Source organism: Ornithorhynchus anatinus, chromosome 4, assembly GCF_004115215.2.
Source record: "Ornithorhynchus anatinus isolate Pmale09 chromosome 4, mOrnAna1.pri.v4, whole genome shotgun sequence".
Lineage (NCBI taxonomy): Eukaryota > Metazoa > Chordata > Mammalia > Monotremata > Ornithorhynchidae > Ornithorhynchus > Ornithorhynchus anatinus.
In genome coordinates this window covers 93,187,318-93,203,340 of record NC_041731.1, presented here as the reverse complement: position 1 = coordinate 93,203,340, position 16,023 = coordinate 93,187,318, and the positions used below count along the sequence as shown (strand labels likewise).

The following is a 16,023-nucleotide window of genomic DNA, read 5'->3' as shown; positions in this document are numbered from 1 at the left end:
CTGTGTGTGGAGCACTGTACTAAGTGCTTCGACATCTTCCCTACCCAGAATGAGCCCATAACCTACAGCACAAACGGATTCCTCCAACACCACGGCGCACTGTCTCCGAACAGACTCACACTGTCGCAAGAATGATCTCTAATTTCTTAACAATTCCTAGCCAAAACATGCACTATGGAGAATCAATATATATGTATATATAATATATAGAGAATAAATATACCTATATAATTAGAGAAGCACCGTAGCTTAGTGGAAAGAGCCCGGGCTTGGAAGTCAGAGGTCATGGCTTCTAATCCCGGCTCCGCCACTTGTCTGCTGTGTGACTTTGGGCAAGTCACTTCACTTCTCTGGGCCTCAGTTACCTCATCTGTAAAATGGGGATTAAGACCGTGAGCCCTATGTGGGAACACCTGATAACTCTGTATCTACCCCAGCGCTTAGAACGGTGCTTTGCACACAGTAAGCACTTAACAAATACCATTATTATTATTAGTAGTAATTACATAATCAACTTAAGAACCCATAGGCCTACTGAGAAGAGCACGGGCCTGGGAGCCAGATGACCTAGGTTCTAATCCCAGCTCTGGAACTTGTCTTTTGTTTGACCATGGGCAAGTCACTTGACTTCTCTGTGCCTCAGTTTCCTCACCTGTAAAATGGGGATTTAATTCCACCTCCCTCCAATTTACACTGTGAACCCCTTATGGGACAAGGACTTTGTCCAACCTGATTAATAGAGTAGCCGCCCCAGCGCTTAGTACCGTGCTTGTCATAGAGTAAGCACTTTCCAAATACCTTTATTATCATTATTACAATTATCTTCTACATTATATTTCCCAGCCTCACAGCACTTAGGTACATATCTGTCATTTATTTATTTATATTAATGTCTGTCTCCCCCGCTAGACTATAAGCTCACTGTGGGCAGGGAATGTGTCTGTCATATTGTTATACTGTACTCTCCCAAGCGCTCAGGACAGTGCTCTGAACACAGTAAGCGCGGAATACGACTGAATTATACGTAAAATGTAGATATTCATTCAATCGTATTTATTGAGCGCTTGCCTGTGTACAGAGCACTGTACTAAGCGCTCGGAAAGCACAATTCGGCGACAGATAGCCATCTATTGATTATATCTCTATATAGCCCTTTGGGAAGCCGGAGGACTTTCGTTAAAAACAATTGTGCACTGACAGCTGCAGCAGCTTGACCACCCCAAAATGGTGGGCCCAAGGCACGAGGGGGTTTAGACTCAGGTGTAGCCAGATGACGTGCTTCCAGCCGTACCAGAAATTCCTCTCCGGTGCCTGGCCAGGCCCTTCACGTCCCAGGCTGAAGGTGGAAATAGCAGCTGCCTCCACGGCCATTTCAGCTGTCCCCGGGGCTCAGAGGCCCAGCTGGCTTCATTTCTCCAAAAAAACCCTCCGCTTTTTGAAGCTTAGGTTGGCAGATCCCCAATCAGGGAGGTCTGGATCCCGGGTCTCTGGGGCATTTTATAGTACGGAGGTTCGGGAGGTGATAGATTGCCAGCGGACGAGGGAACGTGTTCCGGGAGAAAGAGCCAGGGTGAGGGGTAATAATGTTGGTATTTGTCAAGCGCTTACTATGTGCAGAGCACTGTTCTAAGCGCTGGGGTAGATACAGGGTCATCAGGCTGTCCTACGTGAGGCTCACAGTCTTCATCCCCATTTTCCAGATGAGGGAACTGAGGAAGTGAAGTGACTTGTCCACAGTCCCACAGCTGACAAGTGGCAGAGCCGGGATTCGGACCCACGACCCCAGACTCCCAAGCCCGGGCTCTTCCCACTGAGCCACGCTGCTACTCTGGGGTCTGGGAAGTCTCCCCTTCATGATCCTAAGAGACTTTAAGTCCGGCTCCATTCATGACTGACCGGCTTTGTGGGTTGCTGAGAAGAGGAGGAAGAGCGAGAGAAGGAGGAAGAGCAGGAGGAGGTAAAGGAGGAGGAGGGCCGGCTGATAACGTTAAGAGTGAGAAAACCTTTAATTCCCTGTGCCCGGACAGGGAGGAAGCTTAGGTTTTTTACCTGTCAAAAGTCTACTTTCTGCTATTGAGTGCTCTCGGCAGACCGAAAACGGTCTTTGCACCACCTTCTGCGCCATTAAAGCCAAGCACAAGAAAATCAGATTCTAAAAAATTCTCACTGTCTAGTCGTTAAACCCACAGTATTTAGTAGTCACCAGTTATCTGGCCACATCATTTTCAAGCCCCGGTAGTAGGTATGCTGAGTTTTTCTACTACGTTATTGCAATTTTGGATTCTCATCATCTCTAAAATGGAGAAATACTCATGGATAGTCACTTCACTTCTCTGGGCCTCAGTTACCTCATCTGTAAAATGGGAATTAAGACCGTGAGCCCCATGTGGGAGAGGGACTGTGTCCAGCTCGATTTGCTTGTCTCCACTCCAGCGCCTGGTACGGTGCCTGGCACATAGTAAGCGCTTAACAAATGCCCTCGTTATTATTGTTTTCACAGTGACTCTGGGAGAGACTTAAAAGAAGAATTAGAGAGGATTCTTCCAACCCATTACCGCCTGGACTCAACGCACACGTGGTTGTGAGCGGGCACGTAGCATCAGAGAGGGGTGAGAACTGCAATGCGAATTATCTTAAGCAACGGTTCTGAAAGAGTGTGGAGAAGCAGGGCGGCCTAGTGGATAGAGCACAGGCCTGGGAGACAGAAGAACCTGCGCCCCACTTCTGGCTCTGCCACTTGTCTGCTGTGTGACCTTGGACAAGTCACTTCGCTTCTCTGGGCCTCTGTTACCTCACCTGTAAAATGAGGATTAAGTCCCCGAGCCCTCTTTAGGACAGGGACTGCGTCCAACCTGCTTATCTTGTGTCTACCCCAGCGCTTGGTAAAGTGTCTGGCACGTAGTGAGGGCTTCACAAATACCACAGTTATCATTATTATTATTAGCCCTAGTGTGTTTAGTACAGAGCCAGGCGCTCAGTTCAGGGCTCTGCGCATAATAATAAACACTCAATAAATACCATGGATTAACTGACTGTGTTATAGGCGAGCTGGGTATTTTATTGATTGTTCCGTCCCCCTTAAAACTGACTGAACAGCTCGATTCAACTGCGGTGGAAAATATTTGCCCGCAGTGAGAAACTTGGCGGTGGCCACCGGGATCGTGGGATTCCAAACGTGTCATTTTTGCCTGGAACCAATACTTTGCTCAGTGTCCTGGCTTTTAATACCGAGGAGCTGAATTCTGTGTCGGGAGTTTGAGGCGGACAGATCAACCTCTATCCCGGCATCTGTTCCACCCCCTCAGAGTCTTGTAAACTACTAGGCCTGGTTCCGTGCCAAAAATGTGGAGAGTCGTGATTCACTAAGCACACTTTCACCCAAAGACAGCTATATATACATGCATATGAGCAGTTGTCTCCTATGCTACATGTCTACATTCTTTTGGCAACAGCAGGCATTCCGATTCCCAGTACACTTCCTCCTCGAAGGGTATTCCGTACGCTCGTGGACTCTGGACTTTCATCCGTAGAGACCCAGGCGGCCCTTAAAAACACAATCTGCGTCAAAATATTAGGATTACTGCAAAAATGCCTACCGATCTTCCGAAAGATGCAACCACTTCTGTAGATCACAACCTCTATTATTTTGTTAATGAGATGTACAGCACCTTGATTCTATTTATTTGCTACTGTTTCAATGAGATGTTCATCCCTTTGATTCTATTTATTGCTACTGTTCTTGTCTGTCCGTCTCCCCCGATTAGACCGTGAGCCCGTCAAAGGGCAGGGACTGTCTGTATCTGTTACCGATTTGTATATTCCGAGCGCTTAGTACAGTGCTCTGCACATAGTAAGCACTCAATAAATACTATTGAATAATGATAATAATAATGTTGGTATTTGTTAAGCGCTTACTATGTGCAGAGCACTGTTCTAAGCGCTGGGGGAGATACAGGGTAATCACGTTGTCCCACGTGAGGCTCACAGTTAATCCCCATTTTACAGATGAGGGAATTGAGGCACAGAGAGGTCAAGTGACTTGCCCACAGTCACACAGCTGACAAGTGGCAGAGTCGGGAGTCGAACCCATGACCTCTGACTCCGAAGCCCCAGGCTCTTTCCACTGAGCCACGCTGCTTCCCAATGAATGAACCTGATAGCATTACACAGGATTAGCTTTTGCACCGCCCCCCACAACTAAAACGATTAATGGTTTTCTACTCAGACACACCTTTCTTTTAAGGATTAACCGCAGCCAAATAACTAATTATTGCCAATGCCATATTATATACTCAGTAGATTGACCACAGGGTCCCTTCTCAAAATTCTACTGTATAATACACTGTTGGAAAAAAAAAGCTTGCAATTTAAACATAAAACATTCAATTGCTTCCCAGGTTTTCTCGCTATCAAATTTCTAAGTGCAATTTCCTGGGTAATTTCATTCACGATAAATTTGTGATATTAGCATTAATCCGATAGTGATTCACTCCTGTTTTCATTAATGATCTTACTTAGAAAGGGGTAATACTCCGCCTTTTGAATTGAATGATCAGGCAGAGTAAGAATTATCCAGGATGTCGTCTCATTTCAAATGTAAGTGATTATCATCCTCCATATCCTCCACCCAACTCAACCCTTTACTTTCCCTCCCTTTATTACTTCGTTACGCTGGAGGTGGAGGCTAGTGACAGAATTAGCTGGGCCCTTGGAAAGTCATGAAAGTAAACGTAAAACCCAATTGCGTAACTAACTCCCAATTCACATCCTTGGAGGATTGGTGACCTATCAGCGATTCTCTTATTTAATAAAATAAACCTGAGAGGGTGGTGGGTCTCTCTATTCATGCTAGAAAGTTGAAAAAACGAACAATCAGTTAATCAGTCAATCAAAAGTATTTGATGTAACGAATGTCCTAGAAACAGTTGGGTAATTTCAGTGTGGCGCGGTGGAAAAAGCACAGGCCTAGGAATCAGAGGACCTGGGTTCTAATCCGGTCTCTGCCACTAGCCTGGGGTGTAACCTGGGGTGAGTCACTTAAGCTCTCCGGGCCTCAGTTTCAACCATAAAATGGGGATTCACTTCTTAGACCGGGAGCCCCATGGTCGAATCGTATCTGTCCCGGCGCTCGGGACATGACACATGGGTTCGAATCCCGGGTCCGCCACTTGTCAGCTGTGTGACTTTAGGCAAGTCATTTCACCTCTCCGTGCCTCAGTTCTCTCATCTGTAAAATGGGGATGAAGACTGTGAGCCCCATGTTGGACAACCTGATAACCTAGTATCTACCACAAGAGCTTAGAACAGTGCGTGGCACGTAGTAAGCGCTTAACAAATACCATCATTATTATTCTTATTATAGTAAGCACTTAACAAATAACATTTAAAAAAAAGCCCACAGGGTCAGGATGAGGCCAAAGAGAGATGAGCAACTATTCCATAGTTCTAAGGAGCATAAATCCAGGGTGTCTCGCATTCATTTATTTATTCAATCGTATTTACTGAGTGCTTACTGTGTGCAGAGCACTGTACTGAGCGCTTAGAAAGTATAATTCGGCAACAGATAGAGACAATCCCTACAGAACGATGGGCTCACCGTCCAGAAGTGGGGAGACAGACAACAAAACAAGACAAGCAGACAGGAATCAATAGCAAAATAGCCTATGGCCCGCGTTCCTAATGTGGTCCTCTAGTCGACAGAACATAGTCCACCTGAGAGTTTTCCATTTTCCATACATTTTCCATAAGTAGCCTAGCGAGCACATGTGAACTCCAAGGCTAATATGACCCCACCAACTGCCCGACTCCACCCTTCTGGAACTGACTGTCAACAGGTTTCAAGCTGCCAGGTTGAAAATCAATTGAACAACAAATGATCAATCGATCAACGGTAGTGATCGAGCCCTTCCCGGGTGCAAAGCCCTGTACTAAGTGCTAGGGAAAATATAAGGGAATTGGTAGATACACTCATTCATTCGTTCATCTAAATCAATCGTATTTATTAAGCGTTTGCTGTGTGCAGAGCACTGTACAACACACTTGGGAAAGTACAGTACAACAAAAAGCAGTGACAATCCCTGCCCGTCAGAAGCTTTCAGCCTCGCGGGGCGGTGTGCAGAGCACTGTACTACACACTTGGGAAACTACAGTACAACAAAAAGCAGTGACAATCCTTGCCCGCCAGAAGCTTACAGCCTCGCAGGGTAGATGCATTAAAATAAAATATGCATATGTTCCTAAGGGCTGTGGGGCTGAGGCAGGCAGGGGTGGCATTTGTTAAACGCTTACTATGTGCCAGGCACTGTTCTAAGCGCTGGAGAGGATACAAGGTGATCAGGTTGTCCCACGTGGGGCTCACGGTCTTCACCCCCATTTGACAGATGAGGTCACTGAGGCTCAGAGAAGTGAAATGACTTGCCCAAAGTCACACAGCTGACAAGCGGCTGAGCCGGGACCTGAACCCATGACCTCTGCCTCCCAAGCCCAGGCTCTTTCCGCCAGGCCACGCTGCTTCTCTAAGATAGGGGTGACTATTTTGTTAATGAGATGTACATCACCTTGATTCTATTTTTTTGCTATTGTCTTAATGAGATGTTCATCCCCTTGAGTCTACTTATTGCCATTGTTCTTGTCGGTCCATCTCCCCCGATTAGACCGTGAGCCCGTCAAAGGGCAGGGACTGTCTCTGTCTGTTACCGATTTGTTCATTCCAAGCGCTTAGTACAGTGCTCTGCACAGAGTAAGCGCTCCATAAATACTATTGAATGAATGAATAAAGGGTAAAAGATCCAAGCGGAGAGTTGATGCAGGAGGGGAAATGAGGGCTTAGTCGGGGATGGCCTCTTAGAGGAGATGGGATTTTAATAAGGCTTTGAAGGTGGGAAGAGTGGCGGTCTGTCAAATATGAAGAAATTGGGGATAATCAGTGTGGTTTAGTGGAAAGATCCCGGGCTTTGAAGTCGGAGGTCCTGGGTTCGAATCCCGGCTCCGCCACTCGTCTGCTGTGTGACCTTGGGCAAGTCACTTCACTTCTCTGTGTCTCAGTTACCTCTTCTGTAAAATGGGGATTAAGACTGTGAGCCCCACGTGGGACAACCTGATTCCCTTGTGTCTACCCCCCAGCGCTTAGAACAGTGCTCTGCACACAGTAAGCGCTTAACAAATACCAACATTATGATGAAGTCAATCAGACAATTGTATTTATTGAGCGCCTACTGTGTGCAGAGCACTGTATTTAGCGCTTGGGAGAGTACGCTATAACAATAAACAGATACGTTCCCTGCCCACCACCAGTTTATAGTCTGGGGGAGGGAGCTCCAGGCCAGAGGGAGGATGTGGTCAAGGGCAGGGATGAGAGACATGAGATCGAGGCACCGTGAATAGAAGCAGCGTGGCTCGGTGGAAAGAGCCCGGGCTTCGGAGTCGGAGGTCATGGGTTCGACTCCCGGCTCGGCCACTTGTCAGCTGTGTGCCCGTGGGCAAGTCACTTAACTTCTCTGTGCCTCAGTGACCTCATCTGTAAAATGGTGATTAACTGTGAACCTCACGTGAGACAAACCTTTCATTCATTCATTCAATAGTATTTATTGAGCGCTTACTATGTGCAGAGCACTGTACTAAGCGCTTGGGATGAACAAGTCGGCAACAGATAGAGACAGTCCCTGCCGTTTGACGGGCTTACAGTCTAATCGGGGGAGACGGACAGACGAGAACAATGGCACTAAACAGCGTCGAGGGGAAGAACATCTCATAAAAACCATGGCAGCTAAATAGAATCAAGGCGATGTACAATTCATTAACAAAATAAATAGGGTAACGAAAATATATACAGTTGAGCGGACGGGTACGGTGCTGTGGGGATGGGAAGGGAGAGGTGGAGGAGCAGAGGGAAAAGGGGAAAATGAGGCTTTAGCTGCGGAGAGGTAAAGGGGGGATGGCAGAGGGAGTAGAGGGGGAAGAGGAGCTCAGTCTGGGAACGCCTCTTGGAGGAGGTGATTTTTAAGTAAGGTTTTGAAGAGGGAAAGAGAATCAGTTTGGCGGAGGTGAGGAGGGAGGGCGTTCCGGGACCGCGGGAGGACGTGACCCAGGGGTCGACGGCGGGATAGGCGAGACCGAGGGACGGCGAGGAGGTGGGCGGCAGAGGAGCGGAGCGTGCGGGGTGGGCGGTAGAAAGAGAGAAGGGAGGAGAGGTAGGAAGGGGCGAGGTGAGGGAGAGCCTCGAAGCCTAGAGTGAGGAGTTTTTGTTTGGAGCGGAGGTCGATAGGCAACCACTGGAGTTGTTTAAGAAGGGGAGTGACATGCCCGGATCGTTTCTGCAGGAAGATGAGCCGGGCAGCGGAGTGAAGAATAGACCGGAGCGGGGCGAGAGAGGAGGAAGGGAGGTCAGAGAGAAGGCTGACACGGTAGTCTAGCCGGGATATAACGAGAGCCCGTAATAGTAAGGTAGCCGTTTGGGTGGAGAGGAAAGGGCGGATCTTGGCGATATTGTAGAGGTGAAACCGGCAGGTCTCGGTAACGGATAGGATGTGTGGGGTGAACGAGAGGGACGAGTCAAGGATGACACCGAGATCGCGGGCCTGCGGGACGGGAAGGATGGTCGTGCCATCCACGGTGATGGAGAAGTCTGGGAGCGGACCGGGCTCGGGAGGGAAGATGAGGAGCTCAGTCTTGCTCATGTTGAGTTTTAGGTGGCGGGCCGACATCCAGGTGGAGACGTCCCGGAGGCGGGAGGAGATGCGAGCCCGAAGGGAGTGGGAGAGAACAGGGGCGGAGATGTAGATCTGCGTGTCATCTGCGTAGAGATGGTAGTCAAAGCCGTGAGAGCGGACGAGTTCACCGAGGGAGTGAGTGTAAATGGAGAACAGAAGAGGGCCGAGAACTGACCCTTGAGGAACTCCAACAGTTAAAGGATGGGAGGGGGAGGAGGCTCCGGCGTAGGAGACCGAGAATGATCGGCCAGAGAGGTAAGAGGAGAACCGGGAGAGGACAGAGTCCGTGAAGCCAAGGTGAGATAAGGTATGGAGGAGGAGGGGATGGTCGACAGTGTCAAAGGCAGCAGAGAGGTCAAGGAGGATCAGAATGGAGTAGGAGCCATTGGATTTGGCAAGAAGGAGGTCATGGGTGACCTGATCCCCCTGTCTCTCCCCCAGCGCTTAGAACAGTGCTCTGCACATAGTAAGCGCTTAACAAATACCAACGTTATTAGAAGGACACTGGAAGGGCCAAGTGTGTGGGCTGGGAGATCAGTGAGGTAAGATAGGAGGGGATGAGGTGATTTGAGTGCTTTAAAGCCAAAGGCAAGGAGTTTCTGTTTGATGTGAAGGTGGATGGGCAACCACGAGAGGTTCTTGAAGAACTGGGAGATATGGACTGTTATGTTTTTGAGAAAAATGATATCCGGGCAGCAAAGTGAAGTATGGGCTGAAGTAGGGAGAGACAAGAGGCAGGGAGGTCAGTGAGGTTTGGCTGTCAATAAAAACATTCCTGCAGAAGTCCATCATTCATTCAATTCAATAGTATTTACTATGGGCAGAGCACTGTACTAGTATTTACTATGTGCAGAGCACTGTACTAAGCGCTTGGAATGGACAATTTGGCAACAGATAGAGACCATCCCTGCCCAATGATGGGCTTATAGTCTTATCGGGGGAGACAGACGGACAAAAACAAGACAACATAATCACGATAAATAGAATCAAGAGAACGTACACCTCATTAACAAAATAAATAGGGTAATAAAAATATGTACAAATGAGCACAGATGGACTTCTAGTCACTGTTGAAAAAACGTATATCTCCGCTGTTAGTCAGGGAGGTGAAGATAGGAAATCTGGAGAATTCAAATGCAAATGTATCACACATTTTCCTTTTAGTTCAACAGGCGGTGTAAAAATTGTTAGTAAGATCACTGAGGAATGAAGAGGCAAATCACACTCTCCACTCCACGTAGGCAGAACATGTCTAGTCTACTCTGGAAAAAAATCACTCCCACACTGAATTTCTCATTTGGAAAATAATTTCATAACAAGTATACTCACACCTCTTATGACATCCACCTCTTGCTTACACACTATTTTGGCCTACAAAATTTTCCTGAATATACTATTGCTTTTTGATCAACCTTGTTTAATATGTACATCGAGTCATCCCATTTCCAATGTTTTCTTTTCCTTTGGAAAGGTTGAAATGAATTTCAGTTTTTAAAAGGCTTTCTTGTAGCCCTTTAAATGTGAATTTAGGGTTTCTAGCTTTCATGGCCTCAAAAGAGAAATCATTTGAAAAGCTCCGGGCACGGGGGGAGTGGTGTCAAACAATTTAAAGAAATGTTCTTAGCGCGGCAAGATGTTCCACAGATAATTTAAAGATGGGGTAATGAAAGAAGATGTGGATAGGGACACGAGTTAGTACGATCTAAGGGTATGGAAGATAGGCACGTGCTACGTGATAGAAATTGGGAGATATAGTAGGGGGAAATTAGACATTTAATCAGGGAAGGTTTCCTGGAAGAGATGTGATTTCAGAAGGGCTTTGAGGATGGGGAGAAATGTGGTTTGTGAGACTTGAAGAGGGAAAGAGTTCATTCATTCAATCCTATTTAATGAGCGCTTACTGTGTGCGGAGCACTGTCCTAAGCGCTCGGAAAGTACAATTCAGCAACGAATAGAGATAATCCCTGCCCACAGCGGGCTCCTAGTCTCCAGACAAGGGGAAAAGTGGGAGCAGGAGGTCAGTGACAACCAAGCACGGAGAGTAGCTTAGTTTGAGAGATGCCAAGAGAGTGGATAAGGAAGAGAACTGACGCAGTGTCTGAAAGCCAATGGTCAGGAGTTTCTATTTGAAAAGTGCGATAATTCACCAACAGGAAATAAGGCAAACTGACACCCTCAGCTTTGTGTCGGTCTAAGACTCTCTTCCTCTACCACAGGACAATAATCACAAAATGCAGTCACACCTGTGGTGTCCCAACTTGTCTAGGGACAAATGACAATGTAATAAGGAAAATATAGGTTTCACGTCTACACAGGTAAGTGAAGTCATAATTCCAGTGTTCTTGTGGTAGATCTTTTGGCAGAGAAGCAGCCTGGCTTAGTGCAAAGAGCCCGGGTTTGGGAGTCGGAGGACACGGGTTCTAATCCCGGCTCCGCCACTTGTCTGCCAGGTGACCTTGGGCAAGTCAATTTGCTTCTCTGTGCCTCAGTTACCTCATTTGTAAAATGGGGATTAAAGGTCACTTAACCTCTCTGTGCCTCAGCTACCCCATCTATAAAATAGATATTAGAAGTGTTGCCCCACGTGGGACAACCTGATTTCCCTGTATCTACCCCAGCGCTTAGAACAGTCCTTGGCACAGAGTAAGCGCTTAACAAATACCATAATAATAATAAAGTCATATTCATTCAAAAACCGTTGAGCCAACGTGAAAGCTGTTCTCTGTTTCAGACCCACAGTATATATATTTTCTGATAGAAAGCCTTTCAAGTGGTATATTTTGGATTACCGTGTACGCTGTCTTACCTACCAGATCTGGCTGGAGCCGGAAAATCAGAGGCAGGGAGTAAAACATGGCGTACAAGGTCGTCAGGATGGAAGAGACCCAGGACTGCTGAACCTCCCGACTTCTGGGAATTCGGTGTGTGGTGTACTGAAAGGGAATAGGAGAAGGTTCAAATCAAGGCCCGAGCCATCGGACTCGTGCTCATCGTTACCATCGCGAGGAAAAACTTGCTTGCTCTTCCTTTCTATTTTGAACACTTATAATGTAGCATCACTTGGCTTATTTCGGTCATTTTTGTTCGTCTCCCTTCTTAGGCTGTGACTGTGCCTGCCTCGATTACTTTGGATCTATCATTCATTCAATCGTATTCATTGAGCGCTTACTCTGTGCAGAGCACTGTACTAAGCGCTTGGACTGTACATTTCGGCAATAGAGACAATCCCCGCCCAGTAACGGACTTGTCACAGTTCTTAGTACAGTGTTCGGCTTTTCAAAGCAATCGATGATATTTATCGAGCGCTCGCTCTGTGCAGAGTGCTGTACTAAGCACTTGGGAGAGCACAGTTCAGTAAGTAGGCCTGATACCTGACTTGAGGGAATTTACACGTTTATGAGAGATATTCAGAAGCCACACTGCTAGTGACCACAGAATATAGCAGCTTCCAGGCAGACAACTCTTCTTAAATGGGGCTTAAATTGTGCAAGTCACTTCACTTCTCTGTGCTTCAGTTACCTCATCTGTTAAATGGGATTTAATCCTAAATTTAATTTAATTTAAATGGGTGTAGGCCATGGATTGTGTCTAACACGATCAGAGAAGCAGCATGGCTCAGTGGATAGAGCAGAGGCCCAGAAGGATCTGGGTTCTAATCCCAGCTCTGCCAAATGTCTGTTATGTGACCTGGGGCAGGTCACTTAATTTCTCTAGAGAAGCAGCGTGGCTCAGTGGAAAGAGCACGGGCTTTGGAGTCAGAGGTCATGAGTTCGAATCCCAGCTCTGCCACTTGTCTGCTGTGTGACCTTGGGCAAGTCACTTCACTTCTCTGGGCCTCAGTTACCTCATCTGTAAAATGGGGGTGAAGACTGTGAGCCCCACGTGGGACAACCTGATTCCCCTGTGTCTACCCCAGCGCTTAGAACAGTGCTCTGCCCATAGTAAGCGCTTAACAAATACCAACATCATCATCATCTGGCCTCAGTTCCCTCATCTTTAAAATGGGGATGAAGACTGTGAGCCCCGTTTGGGACAGGACTGTGTCCACTCTGACTAACTTGTATTCTATCCCAGTGCTTAGAACAGTGCTTGGCACCTAGTAAGCACTTAACAAGTACCATTATTATTATTATTATTATCTTGAATCTATCCCAGAGCTGAGTATAAGGCCTGGAACATAGAGCTTCACAAATATCATAAACAAAAAAATGGGGCTGAACATGATGATGATGTGGAGGTAGAGTTTTCCCTTTAACTCCGCAGCTCCAGGAAGTGAGGGTTCTTTTTTGTTTGTATGTTTTTTGGTTTTGTTTTTTTTTAACGGCATTTGTTAAGCACGTACTATGTGCCGGAACTGTACTAAGCACTGGGGTAGATACAAGATCATTCAATCATTCAATCATATCATTCGTTCAATCATATTGAGCGCTTACCGTGTGCAACACATTGTTCAAAGTCCCTGTCCCACACAGGGTTCACAGTCTTAATGGCCCCTTTCCAGATGGTGAGGTAACTGAGGCACAGAGAAGTTAAATGACTTGTCCAAGGTCACACAGCAGGCAAGTGACAGAGCCAGGTCCTCCCAAGCTCCTGTTCTTTCACTAGGCCACGCTGCTTCTCCGGAGGCAGAAGAGAACAAGGCTCATTATTCTTTACTAGGTGTACATAACACCTCTTTTCCAATGAGCTCAGAGCTTGTAAAATGATGCATTTCTTAAACCATAAACTTCAAAGCAACTATTCAAGGGAAGACTAGCCTATGTTATGAGAATCTTGTCTGGCTAAGCTCAGAGGCGTCTGTTGGGCTGACAATAGATAAACATAATAATAAATGAAAGCATTCTCCAGAAAATAAAATTCCTTTTCATTAAGAAGTTGTGTCATTGTTATTATCACAGCAAAATACATTTTACGAAGTCTCCCCTTTACCCCAGTTCTCTTACAAGATACATTTTCAGACTAATTCTTTTTCTTTAGCCTCCATGGCAATTTTCAGTTAAAATTTTTAGAAGATGACCCCTCTAATTGCTGTTTCTTATCTGTGATGTTGATTGTGGACTGCAGAGGCTCTTTGAGGGCAGGAATCATGACTACTAAGTCGGTATAGTGCTCGAGAAGCAGCATGGCTCAGTGGAAAGAGCCCGGGCTTGGGAGTCAGAAGTCATGGGTTCGAATCCCGGCTCTGCCACTTGTCAGCTGTGTGACTGTGGGCAAGTCACTTCACTTCTCTGTGCCTCAGTCCCCTCATCTGTAAAATGGGGATTAACTGTGAGCCTCACGTGGGTCAACCTGATTACCCTGTATCTCCCCCAGCGCTTAGAACAGTGCTCGGCACATAGTAAGCACTGAACAAATACCAACAGTATTAGTAAATGCTCAATAATATTCACTGATCCCTTAAAAAAAATCTTAAGGGGTTTTAATGTACATTCTGAATCTGCAGAATTTTATATTTTCAATCAATCAACAGCATTTATTGAGTGCTTACTGTGTGCAGAGCACTACCCTAAGCATTTAGAGTTCAATACAATAGTACTGGTAATCATAATAATATAGTAATAATAATAATAATTGTAGTACCTGTTAAGCACTTTACTATATGCCAAGCGTTGGGGTGGATACGAGGAAATTGGGTTGGACACAGTCCCTGTCCCATGTGGGGCTCATAATCTCAATCTCCATTTTACAGATGATGATGATGATGGTATTTGTTAAGTGCTTACTAAGTGCCAAACAATGTTCTAAGCGCTGGGGGAGATAAAAGGTCATCAGGTTGTCCCATGTGGGCTCACAATCTTCATCCCCATTTGACAGATGAGGGAACTGAGGCACAGAAAAGTGAAGTGACTTGCCCAAAGTCACATAGCCGTCAAGTGGCCGAGCCGGGATTAGAACCCACAACCTCTGACTCCCAAGCCCGGGCTCTCGCCACGAGGCCACGCTGCTTCTTAAGCATGAGGGAACTGAAGCGCAGAGAAGTGAAGTGACTTCCCCAAGGTCACAGAGCAGACAAGTGGCGGATCCGGGATTAGAATCCATGACCTTCTGCCTCCCAGGCCTGTGCTCTATCCACTAGGCCATGCTACTTCTCACGGTAGCCACGTTCCCGGTTGCAAACATTTTTACAGCACTTAAACAAGAAGTCGGGCACCGGGGTTGCCGTTCTGGCCTACGACTGAGAAAATTTCGAAAACAAAATAAATAGAGAGGCTTAGGGCAAAGAAACTGAGATCAGCTCTACAAATTTAGGCTCAACAAAGACCAAAAAAATATAGAACCCCAAATGAGATACAGTAATTAACAGTCAAAATTAAAACATTCAGCTTCTAAGATCTTAGCTGGTGCTCAAACCCTGAACTAGGCTTCATTTCGATACCCACTGAGCTAGAGAAGCAGCGTAGCTCAGTGGAAAGAGACCGGGCTTGGGAGTCAGAGGTCATGGGTTCAAATCCCGGCTCCGCCACTTGTCAGCTGTGTGACTGGGGGCAAGTCACTTCACTTCTCAGTGCCTCAGTTACCTCCTCTGTAAAATGGGGATTAAGACTGTGAGCCTCACGTGGGAAACCTGATTACCCTGTATCTACCCCAGTGCTTAGAACAGTGCTCTGCACATCTCGCCCCCCTTTCCCTCCGCCGCTCTCGCTCCACTAACCCACAGCCCCGGATCACCTCCTCCGTCCGCCTCCTACGCTCCTATGCTCGAGCTGCCGAGCGCTGCTGGCGAAAGTCCAAGCACCAAGCCGACCTCACACACTTCAAATTTATCCTTTCCTGCCTTAACTCTGCCCTCTCCTCCGCCAGGCAAAGCTTCTTCTCCTCCCTCATCGACACCCATGCCCGTCACCCCCGCCGATTGTTCCGGACCTTTAACTCTCTCCTTAGGCCCCCTGTTCCTCCCCCTCCCCCATCTCTCACCCCTAATGATCTGGCCACCTATTTCCTCACGAAAATCAACACGATCAGGTCTGAGCTCCCCAAAGTCACCCCTCCGCCTCTCCCCTCCCCCCCAACGACCCCCTCCCCTACTTTCCCATCCTTCCCTGCAGTATCCTCAGAGGAGATCTCCTCCCTCCTCGCAAGTGCCACCCCCTCCACCTGCGCCTCGGACCCCATTCCCTCTCACCTTCTTAAAACCGTCGCCCCTGCCCTCCTCCCTTCCTTAACTTCTATTTTTAACCACTCAATCTCCAAGGGCTCCTTCCCCTCTGCCTTCAAACATGCCCACGTCTCCCCCATCCTAAAAGAACCCGCTCTTGACCCCACTTCCCCGTCCAGTTATCGTACTATCTCCCTACTACCCTTCCTTTCCAAAATC

At 47.1% G+C, this 16,023-nt stretch overlaps 1 protein-coding gene across 2 annotated transcripts in view; it reads right to left on the bottom strand.

Annotated features, from left to right (window-relative positions):
* The window catches only part of ALG14 (ALG14 UDP-N-acetylglucosaminyltransferase subunit), a 105,102-nt gene that overhangs the window by 54,344 nt on the left and 34,735 nt on the right, over window positions 1–16,023 (bottom strand). Inside the window, exon 3 of one of the 2 annotated variants that reach the window (XM_029061940.2) lies at window positions 11,515–11,641. In XM_029061940.2, the coding sequence (XP_028917773.1) occupies window positions 11,515–11,641 (127 nt within the window). The remainder of the gene's footprint in view (window positions 1–11,514; window positions 11,642–16,023) is intronic. The other variant, XM_029061939.2, reaches the window with a different exon arrangement.